Genomic DNA, 19513 nt, shown 5'->3' with positions numbered 1-19513 from the left:
AACACCTTGTGGATCATCCGTTCCCCTTCCTGTTTGCCTACAGTGACTTGGTCACTTCTGGCCACCTACGACCCTCATCAGCTTTAGAATACATGAGGCCTTGTCTTGCTTTTGGCCTAGTTTTCCATTACGCAGTGCAACATATTTTTTCAATGACACACAAAGGACAGTCCCTGGGCAACATATGACCTTAGCTCATACTCCTATTGCTTTTAGGGGCAATTTTTTGGTATGCCCAGAAGGAACAGATACCCGTAACCTTGCATAATGCAGGCCTCAAATAACATAGGGTCATACTTATAAGACTTATAAGACTCTTTTATAGCTCCAGTAAGCAGGGCTGAGACCTACCATGTGTCCAGATGTCCCCTACAGACTCTCTGTTGGTTTGTGCACAATTAATGGAGCAATTTGCTCACAGAGGCTTTAAGTGTTCTCTGGCTTCAAATATGGCAGAATCTAACGCTGACCCTACTGGGCCACCATCTCTGAAGCTGTCCATATAGAGTAAAGTTTTTTTCATGCAACCAGCAGGTTGAATGGAAAAATAACTAATAGATTCCTCCATCCACATAAACAAGGTGAATGGAAGAACCCCCCCCCCCGCCAGGACACTGTGTTCTTACAGTGCCTCTAGCTGCTGTCAGACGACAATGATCAGCAGCTGCAGGTACTGATTCAAAAGCACCTTGCTATAGGGGCAGTCACCAAAGAGGAGAAGCCAGGAGGCGGGGGACCCCAGAAGAGGAGGTTCAGGGCTGCTCTGTGCAAAACCATTGCATAGAGCAAGTAAGTATGACATGGTTATTATTTAAAAAAAAAAAAAAGAAAACAAAAATTGGAAAAAAAAATAATGAAGGTTTAGAATCACTTTATGGGACACATGTCCCATCTCTGTTGACTCTTTGTACTGCTTGCTCACAAAACTGAAGCTTGATGGTTGGAGGTGGGCTATACAGGGGCTGGCTTTTTGTTTCTCAACCTCCTGCAGGCAGCAGGATATAATGACTGTTTGGGAATTTCTACAATTCCTATGTGCCTCAATAGACTTCAAGAAAAAGATATGGTAAGTACAAAAATCCTGTTATGTATATCAAGGTTCCACAGGTTTTTAAGGCTTCCCTCTCAATTCACAAAGCTATAATCATTGCGATTTGCCATAGCGACCAATATTTTTAGCATCGATAGGAAAGCTGAAAATAAAGATCATTATACAAATAAATACAAATAGCTTACTGAATTGACCCTATTCAATGGCATTTGCATACACATGAGAGCTGTCTGCTTTGCATTATCACTACAAGTTTTTTCACTGCAAATGTTTTCTTTAAATAGCTATGATTTTTAGTATTGAAATACTGTACAGTATATGCTGTGAGGACTGGCTAGCAGTTTAGTGGAGGCTTTATACTGTATGTGTCGCCTAGTTTACTAACCTATACATGGTGAGGGGCTCCAAGGCTGAGGACTGATATAGAGAAAGCAAATATGCTGTTTTCTTAGAATCATAATTAATCTTGTATTGGGTCCTAGAACCTGGAGGCTTTGCAGAGCTTTGGGTGGGAATAAACCTCAATTCCCAGGTCCATGTCTTACCTGGTAGTCAGACCTTGTTATTAGTCTCACGTGTGCACTGGCGTATGTGTGAGCCGAATGATACTCAGGTCTGTCTCTTGCTCTTTCTGCTGTGGGTGCTGACAGACTAATAAAATGATACAAGTGCTGCCTGTTTGTTTTGGAGAACCCTATTAAAGTACACCCTATTAATTAAGAAGTTACCAGTAGTTTATTTTTTTGCTTGGATAAGCAAATGTTTTGTATTTTTTATGCTATGAACTTGATGTACAAAGTCTTCTTGCCCTGAAACTATGTTTTTGTGCTACCTTGCTGAGTAAAGATGTGATACAAACCTGCTTGGACTGTTCCTGGGTGTCTCATGCATGGTTTACTGCTGTCACTAGCAATACTTTTTTTTTACAAAAAAATGCTTTTTTCTAACAAATAATGCTAAGCAAAGCTAAAAACCGTAAACACGGAAAAACAAATGAAAACGTCGCTAACTGCTAATGCAAAAACGGTACAAAAAAGCTGAAAAACACACGTTTTTAATGTGACTTTACACAGCTAACGTCACCAGCATTATCAAAACGTCCAGTGTGCATGAGGGCTAATACTCACCTAGGTGAATGCAGAATTGATCCAATGCTGCATCTGTCCACTGCTGGCTCTGCATAGAGAATTGAGCGATCTGCCCTGAGCAGAGTGCATAGACTGTTAGTCACCAACTCTCAACTTTTCCCCTCCAATACTCACTGGAGCACTGGGTGAGAGCCTGAGCCAGCTGCAAGTCCAGGCTTCTGGGTGACCATACAGTCGGGATCTTTTCAGAGCTTGGACCAGCTCTGTGACATCAGTCAACATTGGACTTCAGCCCATTGTCGGCTGAAAACGGGTCATAGGAGTGCAGAACTAAATGCTCTGCTGTGGTCCATAGGAGAAGTATACCCAAAAAGCTTTGGATATACTTCTCCTTTAAAGTGACAAACACCTATTGTTGAATCTAGTTGAGGAACTTGTAAAAAATCTTTTATTGGCAAACAATAACCAACAACCTACTTATCAGCTACTGCAAGAGATGAACCGCTTAAGTGCCTAACAGATACAAAAGCTATCTGAAGCCCACCAGGCCTCCTTAGAGGGGCAACACCAAGTGAAATAGTCTCTACCAAGGATGAGCTAAGGTTCAGCCCCAATCCACAAGAAAATGTCACATGATAGCAGGATGTATGCTCAGTCAGCTGAGGCCATGAAATTTCTATGCCTGTAGCCACATGTAACAAACTGGCAGGGACGCTGGTGACATTATCTCTACAGCAGCAGATACAGATACAAGCCCTGTCAGAGAAGCAGATGGTTGCACAGAGGTTGACGACTACACCTTGACAATTGAAGCAGAGTGCTTTATGGAAAGTAAAGAAGGAACAAAATAATTTGAGTTAGCAACTATGCATACGAGTTTTGTGTCTCAAATAAAAAAAAAACAAAAAAAAAACGTGGCAATACATAAAGAGATGTCTACTCAAACCTCATATACATAGTAGAGCACCTCCAGGCTTATCTTCATAGTGACAGATTTCCCACAAAGCACCCTAGCTCAGAGCTCTCTGAAATGACCCATATAGGTTAGAGTAAGCTTCTATTTTAGAAAAAATGTACTGGATTTTTACTTCATGTGAACATAGACTAGGGTGAAAGATTATGCCATCCAGATCCCCTTAATTGTATTCAGTTAGATCCACATCTCACAATGGTATTAATAAGTCTAGTAAATATTCTATAGATATAGTGTCTTGTTGCAATAATCGTATCTATAAAAGATATAAAATATATGGCACATAAATATGCATTTTTTTAAAGTGTCACTTTAATATCGGTTATTGCAAAAGTCTATTTTTTTTTCTTTTGGCATCTACAAGTTAGGATAATATTCAAGCATTTTCTTTATTATTTTTATACCCATCATCTAATGAGTGAGACATGTTTGTTTATCACTCCTGTCTTTGAGCGTAGTATAACCTGACTATACATAAAACAGAGTGATGCCTGCTTTGTGTCACATTCAAGAGGACAGAAATAAATAAAATAACTCAGCAAATAAAATATACAGTATATATGTTCTGCTGAAACATCAAAACAACATACAAAAATGCTGATGCTCACAATTAAATAGTACATAAAAGGTGGGTTTCAAATATAACCAGCCAAAGCAGGTAATGAAAATATCAGAAAAGGTTATACAATGTCCTCCTATGGCTTCTGACTAGGCTGGGAGAATACCCAACAAAAAGGATCACTGCTTACTACAATAAGATGTAGATGAATTTGATATATAAGTGGTGCAAATAGAATTTAAAACAGTATTAAACCCAAAACCAAAATGTATTATATTGCAACTTACCAATCACTAGGTGTGGTGGCTGCATCAGATTTGTCTTTTCCCTCTGTTTTAGCAGATGTAATAAACTAACAAACTGAAGCCAAACTCCAGCTCACACTTTATAATCACTTACAGTGAACAGTTTTATTTTCCCTTTTGGGATAAAGGTTTTACATGAATAAATAAAAGCTGATCATTATTAACACCCCTGTCAGTGGTATATGGTTTGTCTCAACCCTCAAACTGCTAAACTTGCAGGACAGCTCTTTCTTTTGAAAAACAATGAACTTACTGGCAGGATCACTAGATGAGATACAAGAAAGCCAAAAAAAATAATGCAGCCACCACATATAAGAATTTGTAAGCTGCAATATAACAAATGTTTGCTCTTGGGTTTAACACCATTTTAAGAATGGCAAATTAGAGGCACTTATTGAGGACTATTTCTACATCAGCTACACCAGTGTTTCTCAACATTTTTTTAGTCAAGGCACCCTTTAAACTTATGGATAATTCTAAAATGAGGTTCCTCAAGACTGTCCATAATTTTAAAAGGGCACCCCATTCTAAAATGTGCAAAACTATTCTAATAGCTTTATTTAACGCAACAACATCCACATGTAGGACAGCCAACATTAGATGTGACTTATTCTTCCAAAGCAAATACAGTTTTGCACCCTGGTACTGTGTAGTATTCCAGTGTTTCACTTATCCCTCACTGAGCTGGAGAGGGGCACTGATGGAGAGGGGCACTGATGGAGAGGGATAGCGGGAGGGTCAAACTAGGATGCTGTGCAGGCAGCTGACATCCTCCTTATCAACTGATGATGTCATTGGTTGTCAGGACGCTGTCAGCTAGAAGGTTGTAATGGTGCACAAAGAAAACCTGTGACTTTGTGTAACTAAAAGGCAGGCTTGTTCCACTCGCTGGCTTGTATAAAAGTTTAGGGCAATTTTAGGACATTTTGCCAAGGCACCCCTGAAGAAACTTCAAGGCACACCAGGGTGCCTGGGCACCCTGGTTGAGAAAGGCTGATCTACACCTCCAAACCCCCCTTCCCATACCAAAACAACAGTGCAGCATTCCCATTTAAATAAATTAGTCTGAATCAGAGCCATAACTTCTTCAAGGTTTAAAGTGGAAGTAAAGTCCACTTTGTAAGTTGTACCTACAGGTAAGCCTATAATAAGGCTTACCTGTAGGTACAATGATTATCTCCTAAACGTGCCCCGTTTAAGAGAGATTCACACAGTATGCTGCCAGTGATGCCACCAGTGCATACACTCCAAAGGGATGACAAAGAGTCTCGGACATTCAGAGCTCTGCACAGCAGCCAAGGGCTTCCGCGCACATGTGCGGGTGTGACTTTACCATGATTCTGGCCATTCATACTGCCAGAGCCCACAAACCCAGAAGGAAGACTGGGTGAAGATGGCAGCGCTGGGGAGCTGTGGCAGCCGGCTATTTTCTCCCATTTCTCTGAGGATTGCAGTAATCTATCAGCCTCCTGGACCAGTGTCGTGCTTTCTTTATGATTTCTCTGCCTGCCTACCCTACTTTCTCTTCTCTGAACTACCCACTATCATTCTCGAAGATTTTAACATCCCCATTAATGTCAACAACCCGGCTACATCCCAACTCTTCAACCTAACTTCATCTTTTGCATTAGCACAATGTATACAGTCCTCCACTCACTCTGATGGGAATACATTAGACCTTGTTTTCTCCCGTCTTTGCACTCCCTACAACCTCACAAACACCCCCTTTCCTCTCTCTGATCACAATCTCATCACCTTCACAGTGTCCTCGCCTTCAAACACTTATCCCTCCAAGCAGCAAACAATTACCCGCAGAAACCTTCACAACTTGAACCCTGCTCCTTTCCACTCTGTAACTGACCAACTCTATGACAGAATCTCTCCCCTGTCCTGCCCTGACCTGGCCACTGCTGTCTACAACAGTTTGCTTTCATCCACACTAGACTCATTTGCTCCTCTAACTAAATGAATTATCAGGACCCGACCATTACAACCTTGACAGACTGATGATACCAGAAATCTTAAACGACATAGTCGTGCGCTGGAGCGATTGTGGCGTAAAACCATATCTCACCAAGCATTCATCTTATATAAATCTGCTTTCTTGACATACAATTCCTCCCTCCATGGTGCCAAACAAGCCTACTTTGTCAATCTCATCAACAGCTTGTCATCCAGTCCTCATTGTCTCTTCTCTACTTTTAACTCTCTACTTTATCCATCTCCACCCAGTACCTCACTCACTGCTCACGAGATTGCAAATAATTTCAAAAACAAGATTGATGCAATTCGTAGAGGCATTGCCACTGCACAGACATCCATCCCACTTAGCATACCTTATACTAAACCTCCCTCTAACACTTTCCTCTTTTGACCTTGCTACTACCGAAGAGGTCACTAAGGTTTTCTCAGAAGCCCGTCTCACTACCTGCCCCTTGGATCCTGTCTCCTCACAACTACTACGGTCACCCTCTTCTTCCATCCTATGCTCCCTCACTCACATCTTCAATCTCTCCCTCTCTAACATTACCTTCCCCTCCCCTCTAAAGCATGTGCACATCACTGCTATACTTAAAAAGCCCTCCCTGGATCCCACCAACATGAACAACTTAAGACCCATCTCCCTGCTGCCATTTACCTCTAAACTACTAGAACGCTTAGTCTACAATCGCCTGAGCTCCTACCTCACTGACAACAACCTTCTTGACCCTTTACAGTCAGGCTTTTGCCCTCTACACTCCACTGAAACTGCCCTACTAAAACTCACTAATGATCTACTAACTGCTAAAACCAATAGGCACTACTCCGTACTCTTACTACTTGACCTCTTGGCGGCTTTTGATATGGTTGACCATCCCCTCCTCCTCAAAAAACTCCACTCTCTTGGCCTCCGAGACTCTGCTCTCTTTTGGTTCTCCTACCTATTGCAGCCCTCCTTCAGCGTTACCTATAACTCTGCCTCCTCCTCTCCACTTCCTCTTTCTGTAGGGGTCCCTCAAGGTTCTGTCCTTGGACCCCTTCTCTTCTCCATCTACACTTCCTCCCTTGGTCACTTGATAAACTCCCATGGCTTTAAGTACCATCTCTATGCTGATGACACACAAATCTATCTTTCTACCCCTCACCTCACCCCTTCAGTCTCCTCCCGCATTACTAACCTACTAAGCGACATATCGGCATGGATGTCACTCCACTTCCTCAAACTCAATCTTTCCAAAACTGAGCTCTTAGTATTCCCCCCAGCCTGTGCCCCCTCCCCTGACTTCTCCATCAAGATCAATAACACAATCATCATTCCCTCCCCTCATGCCAGGGTGGTAGGTGTTATCCTAGACTCCCATCTGTCCTTTCAATCCCAAATCCAATCGCTGTCCATATCTTGTAGACTTCACCTCCGTAACGTCTCTAAGATACGGCCGTTCTTAACCTCGGAAACCACTAAGCAACTTATTCACTCCCTTGTTATATCTCGCCTTGACTATTGTAACTCCCTCCTCATTGGCCTACCTCATCGCAGGCTATCCCCTCTTCAGTCTATCATGAATGCTGCTGCCAGACCTATCCACCTTACTAACCGTTCTGTATCTGCAACCCCTCTCTGCCATTCACTCCACTGGCTTCCCGTTGTCCAACGGATAAAATTCAAAACATTAACAATAATATATGAAGCCATTTATACCTCTGTCCCAAATTACATCACCGATCTTGTCTCCAAATATTACCCAAACCGTACTCTCTGCTCCTTGCACGACCTCCTGCTCTCTAGCTCCCTTGTCTCCTCCTCCAATGCTCATCTCCAGGACTTCTCCAGAGCTTCCCCCATCCTCTGGAACTCTCTACCCCAATTTATCAGACTATTGCCTACTCTGCTCACTTTTAGGTAATCTCTGAAAACCTCGTCAGGGAAGCTTATCCTGCCCTCAACTAATAATGGAATCTTCTACACTTCTTACCAGTCCATCCCCCACACCTTTACTACCTTTTGTACCACTAGCCCCTCCATCCTAGATTGTAAGCTCCGAGGAGCCCTCTTGTATTGAACTGTATTGTTGCTGTATTGCCTCCCATTATATTGTAAAGCGCTGAGCAAACTGTTGGCACTATATAAATCCTGTGTAATAATAATAATAATAATAAATGTACTAATATGCAGTGCATACTAGTATATTATGACTTAAACCCGTAGGGGACCCATTTATTTGTTTTGTTTTTTTGGGCAGTTTATTACCACTTTAATCCTAAAACCAAAAAATGTAATATATTGCAGCTTACCAATCATTAGATGTGGCGGCTGCTTTTTTTTTTCTTTGACGTTTCCCCTCACCTGGTGATCTGACCAGTAACACACCTCCTGTGTTATTGTGACACAACTCTGGATGAATGAGCTCAGAGAGAGTAGCAGACAGCCGCATTGTCAGTCTGAATGGGAGGGGAGTGTTAAATATATTAGTAGATCTAAATACACTCACACTTTATAATCAGTTACAGCAAACAGTTTTTTTTCCTTTTGTGATAAAGGTTTTACATGAATAAATGAAAGCTTATTATTTAATCACCCCTGCCAGTGTTAAGTGGTTTGTCTCATCAATGTAAACTGATACAATCTGCTGGAGAGCTTGTAAAAAAAAGAGTGTTAAAAAACAATAGACTGGTTGGATCACTAGATGCAAATAGCAGAAAGAAAGCCTAAAAAGGAAACAAATGCAGCAATCACATCTAATAATTGGTAAGCTGCAACATAATAAATGTTTGCTTTTGGGTTTAATACCACTTTTATGTCTGGGCAAAAAAAACAGAATTCACTACATTTCTGCAATACTTGCACATCCTGTGTGAGCTGACAACTCTGACTCTGCTGCACTGCAATCCCATGCATTGTTGCAAGCCCTGCCTGAGTTTTCTCCTATTGGACTACAAAACAAATCCCCCTCCTTATCTCGATAACCCCCTCCCTTTTTCACTTTATCAGCACTCCCTGCCCTGTACTAAGAATTATGGAGAATGTAATGAAAAGGTTTTGGGGATGTCATATAGTTATGCTGTCCAGCAGGGAATACAATAGGCAAGGCTGACAACACTACTACGTTCAGCAGAGGCAGCACTGTCAACTTGCTACAGAACTTGTTAGATACATCTACATAAGTATATTTATATATATTAAACGATGACACCAACCTTCCAGACACAAGCATAGAAAGTTTATCAATGGGAGTTTTGCCTTGAACTGCATAACAATGCTCCCTTTCCAACGTGACCACCTCTGCATTACAGTATGAAATGATCTTCCGGAATACAGTTAGTGAGATCCCCAGGGGTTGAAAGACTGCACTGTACACATCTTGGAATTCTTTGTCAAAGGTGACACTTCTCAGCTGGTAGGCAAGATGAATGATCTGCGCAATACAGATCATAAGAAGAATGAAGTTCCAGGAGAAGACATCTGCAGCACAGACATCCAGCCAGGCCCATATACAGGTACAGAGAAAACTCAAAGCAAAGAAGGCATAAACATATAGAAGCCCAAAGAAACCACTTCCGCCCATACAGCCCAACACAAATAGAACACTGGCCAGGTGGTAAATAGATCCCTCAGCCTCTTGCTTCCATTCAGGACACACAGGATGTCCGGTCACAAGGCTTTCCCAAAAACTCACATTTTCGCCCATGGCTGCCTTGGTCAAGATGGCTTCAACATTAGATAGCCTTGTTTCTTTCCTTCAGGTCAACCAAACAGGATGTCCTCCACCCATTTTTTCTACGTTGCGGAATGCTGCTATTTCATATTCAATCCATTATTAAGTTGGTAGCTTGATGTGTTTTTTCTGTTCATTTCTCCAGGTTGTGTGACCATCAGTGAAGGAACAGATTTGGCCATAGCGTAGTTGTCTGTGGTACCATTCTCACGCCAAACAGTACTTGCACTGACACAAATTCATAATATACCAGTATGAAGAGCACTGCCTTAAAAAAAAAAAGAAACAGGAAAAAGTTAAAAGCTGTTTCAAAATTTAGCTAAATAAACAAATGAGTTATCTCTGCAAGCAAATATTTTTCTTTAAGCAAATATTTTTTAAAACCGAGTAAGCAAGTAATACTTATGAATATTGTATCATGGTGCCAAATAATCCATGCTGTTCTAAGACAGATATCTATCCATCTATGGGCAGCCTTAGGGACCTGTCAGACGAGTAATTTTGTTGCAGCTACAGATTTTCTTTCTAACGCATTTTTTGCTGTGATTCCAGTGATTTGTAGCTCTGTCACTGAACCATTAACGTTTTTGCAATATTCATAGCCAGCTACAAAATCTCTGGTTTAGTATCCAATAATATTATCCACTGCAACTGGTGCTGAATAACCACCTGACCTCCAGGCCTTTTTCTGACACATTTGTTTATATGTAAAAATCTGTATTTTTTGCTAGAAAATTAATTAAAATGTTATAATTTTTTTTAAAGCAGAGGCCCTAGAAAATTAAATGCTGGGTTTTGCAAATTTTTATGTCATGCAGTTTTTCAAACACAAGTTGTCACGCTTTAAAATTGCACACGCCCATGCAATGGTGACAAATGATGTAAATTGTACAATCCATAGATGACCCTTTAAAAGCCATTACAGGTTACCACTTTAGATTTACACAGGAGCTAGAGTGCTAGAATTACTGCCCATGATCTGACGTTCACGGTGATACCTCACATGTTTGGGATGATCGCTGTTTGCGTGCATACAGGACTGAGGTGCAGGGTCGCATTTGTACATGACCACGGGGTCATCTTTATGGAGGGATCTGGGATCTAAAAGACACAAAATCCCTCCTCTGCCCTTAAAAGTATTAAAAACTTTGAAGATTAGTGATCAATTCTTTAAAAAATTGGTGCCACTGACTTCCATGTACACTGGAAGTGATGCCAAGTTATCCCTTCCGGGTTACTATAGCAGAGCCAACCACCGGCTCTAAAAAACGGCAGAAGGGTAATGCCTGCAGCTGCATGCATCATCCCGGTATAACTGCTTGAAGTTCAGTGACGTACGGGTATGTCGCTGGTCCGCAAATGGTTAAAGTGATTGTAAATGGAGAGGGTTATTTTTACCTTAATGCATTCTCTGCATTAAAATAAAAAAACCTTCTGAGTTCAGCTCCCCCACAGTCCCCCTAAATACTTACCTAAGCCCAAACTCGATTCAGCATTGGACATGTCAATCACAGCCTGTAAGGAAAGAGCGAAAGGGTGGGGCCGAGCAGTGCTGTGTGTGTCAATGGACACACAGAGGCCGACTCAGGATCTAGCCTGCATGAGTGAAGGGAGGAGGAGCCAAGAGTGCCGGCGGGGGAGCCGAGAAGAGGAAGATAGGGGCTGTGCTGTGCAAAAAAAAAATTGCACAAAGCAGGTCAGTAAACCGGTGTGACATAACCCTTAGCATGAAAAAAATCCATAAGTTAAAAATAATGCATTTAAATGTTTGAAAAGGTAAGCTAAAACCTCAGAGGAACATGTGGAAATACATGTACCAATACATACATTTTACACACACGTCTAATGTGCCATTACATGTATTCTACAGAAACATGCATTTACTATATGTCTGTTGTTTGTGGTATAACTTCTATCCAGCTAGACTTTACTCTTATCAAAACTGACAAAAATGTCTGCAGTTAAAAGGTGCTGCCAAAAATCAAAGAAGTCAGATAACCGTCCTGTAAGTGTGGCTACCACAACAGTGCTTCAAGACAGAAAAATACGATTTTTTTGTACACAGGAAGATGGCAACCAGAAAAAAGGAAGGTGACAGTAGGTGGCAAACAGAAAAAAATTGAAGGGCAGCCATAACAGCACAAACCCACTCCTAACATTATGGGATCCATATTCCTCAATGGACTTAAAGAAAAAAATGTATGGTAAGTACAAAAATCTTATTTTCTTTATTGTCCATTGAGGCACACAGAAAAATATGAATTCTTAGATAACTGGAATTTCCAAAAGCAGTCCATCTGAGGGATAGGCAACTGTTCCTGAGAATTCCAACAGATGCGAAAATCTTACTAGAAGAATGTTTGAAGGAATCCATTCCTGAACAAGTCAAGATAAAGAGGGAGAAAATTTCTACTAACAAGGAAAGGCAACAAGAAAGACGTTGATGTTCCACAGCAGGGCAGGTGGCACCACTAAAGGGAAGACTGTTATTCTGAAAGAATGATGGACCTCAACAATATGGAGTATAACAAAGCAACCAATGTAAGGAAACCGAGTAAAGAAAACTTAGACCAACAGATCAACAAGAGTGTTTGCAAGGTAAAGGTTGAAACTTAGTATACCTAATCCCTGATTCCAGAGAAAGGAATGTTAGACAAAGTATGTCCAGACCAAGGACCAACAAGTGAACAGCTGGAGGTTGAAGCAGAATACCCATAACTCTTGACTTCAGGGAAAGGGAAATCCGTAGTATGACAGCCCTCTCAATAATAATCTAGAAGGCTAGAGTAAAGTTTCTTCAATGGGGTGGAAGACCTACAAATTTTCAGAATTTCAAATGCAAAGCTCCAGAAACAAAACTTTGAGTCCTACATGGAAATATTGCGAACACTAAGAGATAGTCAGTGCTATGCAGTGTCAGTAGGCAAATATCAGTAATGACAATTTAAGTATTAATTTTCCCTGAAAACACATGAAGTGAAGAGGGAATCAGCATAAAATATGGAATCATATAAATATTGCCTTACGACTTAGGAAGCTGTCTGTTCAATAGAACCTGACCTAAAAGAGAAATACTAGATTGACCAAAATCTTGATTCTGCAACTCATGCTGTTAAGAAAATATATTGATGGAGTTGCCATCAATCTCACATTCACAAAAAGGGGGGATAGGAACTGATTAATCTGTTCAATATTCAGAAAACTGATGTTTGACAACCCTGTTAGTCTATAAGTCTCTCCTGAAAGAGACAGGACAAAAGAAACTATAGGTTGAAGCCTGATGATTCAAACTGAAAGGATGAAACTTTCCAGTGATCAAACAGAATGAGAAAACAATAACCCAGAGATAAAAGTGGGGGTATACCTCTAAATAGAAAGTTTTTGACTACAAGATCTGCAGTTCACATGTTCACAGTTCACAAGACTTGATCACCTGGTGTCAAACTGGCAGCCCTCCAGCTGTTGCCAAACTCCCATGAGGGATTGCAAGATTGACAGTTACAATCATGACTCCGAAAGGCAGAGGCATGATGGGACTTGTATTTTCACAAAAGCTGGAGGGCCGCAAGTTTGACACCCCTGACCTAGATATTACAGCTGTATTATCCAAAAATTGGGGTACTTCTCTGTTGAAATGGATGTACAGAGCAAGAATCAGGTTTGGACATGCCGCTGTCCAAACCCATGTACACAATACCAAAAAGATGCCTTATGTATTGGTTACACATATCCCAGGCATGTAGCTGAAGTGTCTTAACCATATGGACATCATTAAAGTCATGCAAAGCAGCAACTTAGATGCGTCTAAGACAGCAATGGGCAAACTACGGCCCGGCGGACCTTTTAATCCGGCCCGCGGAGCGTGGCAAACATCGGCTGTCAGAATGTGTGTAGGCGGGGCAGCGTGACGAACGTGAGGGGAGCTAGGCTCTTCTCACAGTCCGCCCTGAAGACCGGAACGGCGCAGGAACACGGCGAGAGGAACGCGCGGAGCAAAGGTAAGTGAATTGACAGAGGGGGGACTTGGGGACTTAATATGGGGGATGAATTAATATGGGGAATGAATTACTATAGGGGGGATGAATTACTATAGGGGGGATGAATTACTATATGGGGGATGAATTACTATATGGGGGATGAATTACTATGGGGGATGAATTACTATATGGGGGATGAATTACTATGGGGGATGAATTACTATATGGGGGATGAATTACTATATGGGGGATGAATTACTATGGGGGATGAATTACTATATGGGGGATGAATTACTATGGGGGATGAATTACTATATGGAGGATGAATTACTATGGGGGATGAATTACTATATGGGGGATGAATTACTATGGGGGATGAATTACTATATGGGGGATGAATTACTATATGGGGGATGAATTACTATGGGGGATGAATTACTATATGGGGGATGAATTACTATATGGGGGATGAATTACTATGGGGGATGAATTACTATAGGGGGGATGAATTACTATATGGGGGATGAATTACTATGGGGGATGAATTACTATGGGGGGATGAATTACTATATGGGGGATGAATTACTATGGGGGATGAATTACTATATGGGGGATGAATTACTATGGGGGATGAATTACTATATGGGGGATGAATTACTATATAGGGGATGAATTACTATATGGGGGATGAATTACTATGGGGGATGAATTACTATGGAGGATGAATTACTATATGGGGGATGAATTACTATGGGGGATGAATTACTATATGGAGGATTAATTACTATGGGGGATAAATTACTATATGGGGGATGAATTACTATGGGGGATGAATTACTATATGGGGGATGAATTACTATATGGGGGATGAATTACTATGGGGGATGAATTACTATATGGGGGATGAATTACTATATGGGGGATGAATTACTATATGGGGGATGAATTACTATATGGGGGATGAATTACTATGGGGGATGAATTACTATATGGAGGATGAATTACTATGGGGGATGAATTACTATATGGGGGATGAATTACTATGGGGGATGAATTACTATATGGGGGATGAATTACAATGGGGGATGAATTACTATATGGGGGATGAATTACTATGGGGGATGAATTACTATGGGGGATGAATTACTATATGGGGGATGAATTACTATGGGGGATGAATTACTATATGGGGGATGAATTACTATGGGGATGAATTACTATATGGGGGATGAATTACTATATGGGGGATTAATTACTATGCTTACTATGGGGGAATATTACTATACTTACTATGGATGACACATACACATCATTCATCTACTCTTGGTCTGGCCCCCAGGTCCAATATATGAACCCATTGCGGCCCTCAAGTCAAAAGGTTTGCCCACCCCTGTTCTAAGAGGTGATCATAACGGTGGAGGGCTTCATACAGTTGCTCAACAAAAATCAAAGTTCTTCGTTAGAGTAGTCCCTTTTAAAGTATGTGATCAATTGAGACATAGACACAGCACTATGGAAGCTGCTGATGAGGACAATCTTATAGAAATAGGATGATACATAACATGCTTCAAACAGTGAAAGCAGACGGAATATGCTTCCTTCTGAATGAAAGGCAGGAAGGAATGCAGGAGCACGCACAACACTGTCTCTAGCAAATTACATCAGCACCAAGTTCCCTCAGTTAAAAGGCAGTATTAAAATAAAAAGCCTGCATAATGATTTACATTGTGATGCAGTTCCCTTGCTACACCCTGGCTGGCCTTAATCAATAGATGCATTAGGAGAGCCTGATTCAAACCTACAGGTTGTGCTACAGTTCTAAAACTGAACAGTACTTTGCAAGATACTGAAAACAGTGAACCGATAACTGAGAAGTTGTGTGAAGGAAGAGTCCAGTGTGTAAGGTTCAGAGACTGGGTCACAACAAGGGTTGATCTATGGCAGGGGTGGCTATAGGTGGAATTATACAGGGGCTGGCCTTTTTTTCTGTTTGCCAGTGTCTACCTCCTGAAGGCATATGCATATAACCCAACTGTCTAAGAATTTCTATCTTCCTGTGTACTTCAATGGACAATAAAGAATTATTTTTTTTTATAGTGATAATACTGTTTGCCAAATTCTACTAAAGAAATTTGAATTTGGCTTTGCATAAGTAGGGTAAAGAAATGGAAATGACAGCTACTATACCACAGGAGAAATTACTTTGTTGAATAAGAAATATTACTATTATCTGCATAATATATTTAAAAGGAACAGGTCTAAAATTCTTTCTATTATGTAATGTAAGTATGGCTATGGTAGTTTCAACTGCAAAGCCTGAGTTTCTGAAAGAGTATTTGTTGCAAGCCAGCACAGTTTACAGTCGACAAACAACACTTAGCTCAGGACTGCACACTATACAAAATGCGCTAAGGGGAATTAATCTTTTTATTTATTTAAATTTTTTTTTTCTGGTGCGTTCTTTTTTAGTCTTGTTAATCACATGGGCTTATCTAATAAATAAAGAAAAATAAATGCAGTACAATATTGCCAGTCAATGATGATAAAATGTAAAAAGCAAAGAAGGTGCAGAACTACAGAGCAACAAATCACGTTTAGTACTTAAATGAGGGAGAGATGAATTACTTCTGGATGCCACAAATTTACCATGCTGTTTAAACCTGGAAATGTCTCCTTTACAATATTACATACTGCACTGGAGAAAGAGTTCTTCCTTACTTCAATTAAGGAAGGACAGGGAGACAAGAAAGAACTTTCCATAGCTTTTATGGTCACATGACAAACTTAAAGAAGTGATTCATACCTTATTGATCGATGCATTCAACAAAACTATCATATATAGCTTTTTTGAGCGACAGATGTGAATGTAAAAGCCACTTAGCCAAGAGCAACAAACCATTCAAGCATCCGGTAAACACAACCTGGTGCTATTCCCCCTGATACTTCAAACCCCTTTCTCAGGAACAAACCATACTTTAACTATTGTTTTATAGACAACTAATAGTAAGTAAACTGCTATGACTCTTAGCAACCAACCAGATTTCCTAATAGTAACAACTTCATAATCCATGACCAATTTATATTTAGCTCATTTTAATCCTTTATACCCCAGACCCCAGCTAATAATCTTTCCTTTTCTAGTAGATATTACAGGCTAATGCTGGCTGACTGTTATGTAAATTTCCTCGGGATTCATAACCCTTGGCAAATTCAAGAAAGTTCAGACAGGAGATAGACTCCACTCTCAAGTAAACAGCAGTCTATTTTAAGATCATAAAAGTAGTATTAATAAGTAATGATCTCCAGGCCAGGGGTAATGGGTATTCATTGCAATGTGCTCTTTTGTTGTTGTATGTGTCTGCCCTCTGACAGAGAGGACAGACAATTCTGGATAGACAAAATGGGATTACAAATATAATACAGCATCATCCCCAGTGGATAATGACTTGAACATGCACATGGAGGTGTCATGAAAGCTCTGGTTGCCACAGATGATCTGTCAGTGCTTTCAAATATAATTTTTTCCCAAGTGATTGGACTTGCCTCCATACAGAAAAATTATGAGGAGCAAAACAGCAGCACAATGGGTTAAAAGGAAGCAGTCCCAGCAAGCAGCTATGTATGTAGTAAATTTATTTTCCTTACCCATGATAAAATATTAAATTAAGGAACATATTTATTTAAAGTGGTTGAAGCATCGCACATTCACCAGCCATGTGTTGGAGTTCACCTCCCACTATTCTCAGAACTTATAATGGAAGCAATTATTATTATTATACAGTATTTATAAAGCGCCAACAGTTTGCTCAGCGCTGTACATTACAATGGGAGACAGAACATGCGACAGTACAATAACAATACAATGCGATACATGAGGGGTTCGAGGGCCCTGCTCCTTGGAGCTTACAATCTAGGAGGGAGGGGATAGTGGTACAGGAGGAAACAGCTGTGGGGGATGGAGTGGTAGGAAGAGTGGAGGAGGTCGGGAATTAGCAGGGGGTGGGGTAGGCTTCCCTGAAGAAGTGGGTTTTCAGGGTGCGCCTAAAGGAGAGTAGGTGATAGTCTGATAGATTGGGGTAGGGAGTTCCAGAGTATGGGTGATGCCCTGGAGAAGTCCTGGAGGCGGGCATGGGAGAAGGAGACTAGGGAACTAGAGGAGCGGAGAGTGTGTGTAGGGTGGTATTTGGATATTAGGTCGGTGATGTAGTTTGGGGCAGTATTATGGACAGCTTTGTACGTCAGTGTTAGGATTTTGAATTTGATCCGTTGGGCAATCAGAAGCCAGTGGAGGGATTGGCAGAGGGGGGTGGCAAAAACAGAGCAGTTGGTAAGGTTCATGAGTCTGGCTACCGTATTCAGGATCGGTTGAAGTGGGGATAGCCTGTGGCGAGTCAAGCTAGTGAGGAGGGAGTTGCAGTAATCGAGTCGTGATATGATGAGGGAGTGGATGAGCTGCTTAGTGGTTTCTGGGGTTAGGAACGTGCGTATTTTGGCGATGTTGCGGAGGTGGAGTCTGCATGAGTTTGTTAGTGATTGGACTTGGGGCTGGAAGGATAGATTGGAGTCAAGAATGACACCAAGTATTCTGGCCTGCGGGGCGGGCCTAATGGTGGCATTGTTGGCCGTGATGGAGAAGTCAGTGGGGGGTGGTGTGCGGGCTGGGGGGAAGACTAGGAGCTTGGTTTTGGAGAGGGGCAGTTTAAGGAAGTGGTAAATCAGGTAAACATGTTAAATGCTGCCATACGCAAATGAGGATTGTAAATAAATATTCTAATTTACACTGTACTGAACCAGGAATTGGGTGACTTGGCAGGATTGGACATGCAAGGTCTCCATAGGAATCAATGATATGGCATTTGAAAACTGCATTTAATTCCAAGTAATCGAAAATAGTATCTTTAAGGGCCTGTTTTAGCTGCTTTTGTTCTCTTCTAGAAGGTTTTGCATTTCTTTACACATTTTTGGGCATGCAAAACCCACTTGAAGTGGGTCAAGATCTGAAGTAGGTCAACTGCAGGTCAAATACACCCATCTGTGAATTTTGAATGATCTCATTTGTGGCTCAAACAGATGTCAAACTAATGCCATTGATACAAGACCAAATGCCGTGGACACAGGACCTAACATCAGTTGACCGTTGTGAGACTTGAAATGTCCACTGAAGAATAGAAGATCCAAATGTTGACTAAATGGAGAATGTGGTCCAACTGGTCAAAGGCACGGGCAAATGCAGATGGTGAGTGTGTTTCTATAAAAATGGTGAGTCCTCTGATAGATATTCAGCAGCAAAATAATGCCAATGACACAAGACCAAATTCTGTGGACACAGGCCATACAGAACTGACACAATGCTACTGACAAATTCCATGGATGCAGGTCCTATGGAATTGAGACAATGCCATTGTCAAACTAATGCCATTGACACAAGACCAAATTTCATTGACATAGGCCCTAACATCAGTTGACCACAGTGAGACTTGAAATTCCCATTGAAGAATAGAAGATTCAACTGTTGAGTAAATGGATAATATGGCCAAACTGGGCATGGGCAAAAGCAGATAGTGAATGTGTTTTTAAAAGAATGGTGAGTCTACTGATAGATGTTCAGCAGCAAAACAAAAAAAAAAGTGGCAAACAGATAATTTGCCACTTATTTATATCATATGTAGTACTACCCCCTTAGGAGTCGCTAGAAGATTTGGGTCCCCCTGTAGTCCTGAACAGCCAGGCATCACACATCTTCACACGAGCTTGCATCCAGAGTCAGAAATCAGTCCTTGAACTTTGGATTTGTTGTTTTATTTAGAGGATTTGAATTGGAATAGGGCTAGGAGGAACTGAGGAAAACTTCCTGGAACCATTTATAA

General features: G+C 41.1%; 1 protein-coding gene across 3 annotated transcripts in view; it reads right to left on the bottom strand.

The window, feature by feature from the left end:
* POPDC3 (popeye domain cAMP effector 3) overlaps nucleotides 1-19513 on the bottom strand; it is a 76525-nt gene that overhangs the window by 19614 nt on the left and 37398 nt on the right. For 2 of the 3 annotated variants that reach the window (XM_089665089.1, XM_089665082.1), the window contains one exon: nucleotides 9152-9937. In XM_089665089.1, the coding sequence (XP_089521215.1) occupies nucleotides 9152-9642 (491 nt within the window). In that variant the 5' untranslated portion in view covers nucleotides 9643-9937. The remainder of the gene's footprint in view (nucleotides 1-9151; nucleotides 9938-19513) is intronic. The other variant, XM_089665095.1, reaches the window with a different exon arrangement.

This window comes from Staurois parvus, unplaced genomic scaffold, assembly GCF_062004578.1.
Source record: "Staurois parvus isolate SC_StPar_1 unplaced genomic scaffold, SC_StPar_1.0 ptg000048l, whole genome shotgun sequence".
NCBI lineage: Eukaryota > Metazoa > Chordata > Amphibia > Anura > Ranidae > Staurois > Staurois parvus.
This window is presented reverse-complemented; position numbering and strand designations above follow the sequence as displayed.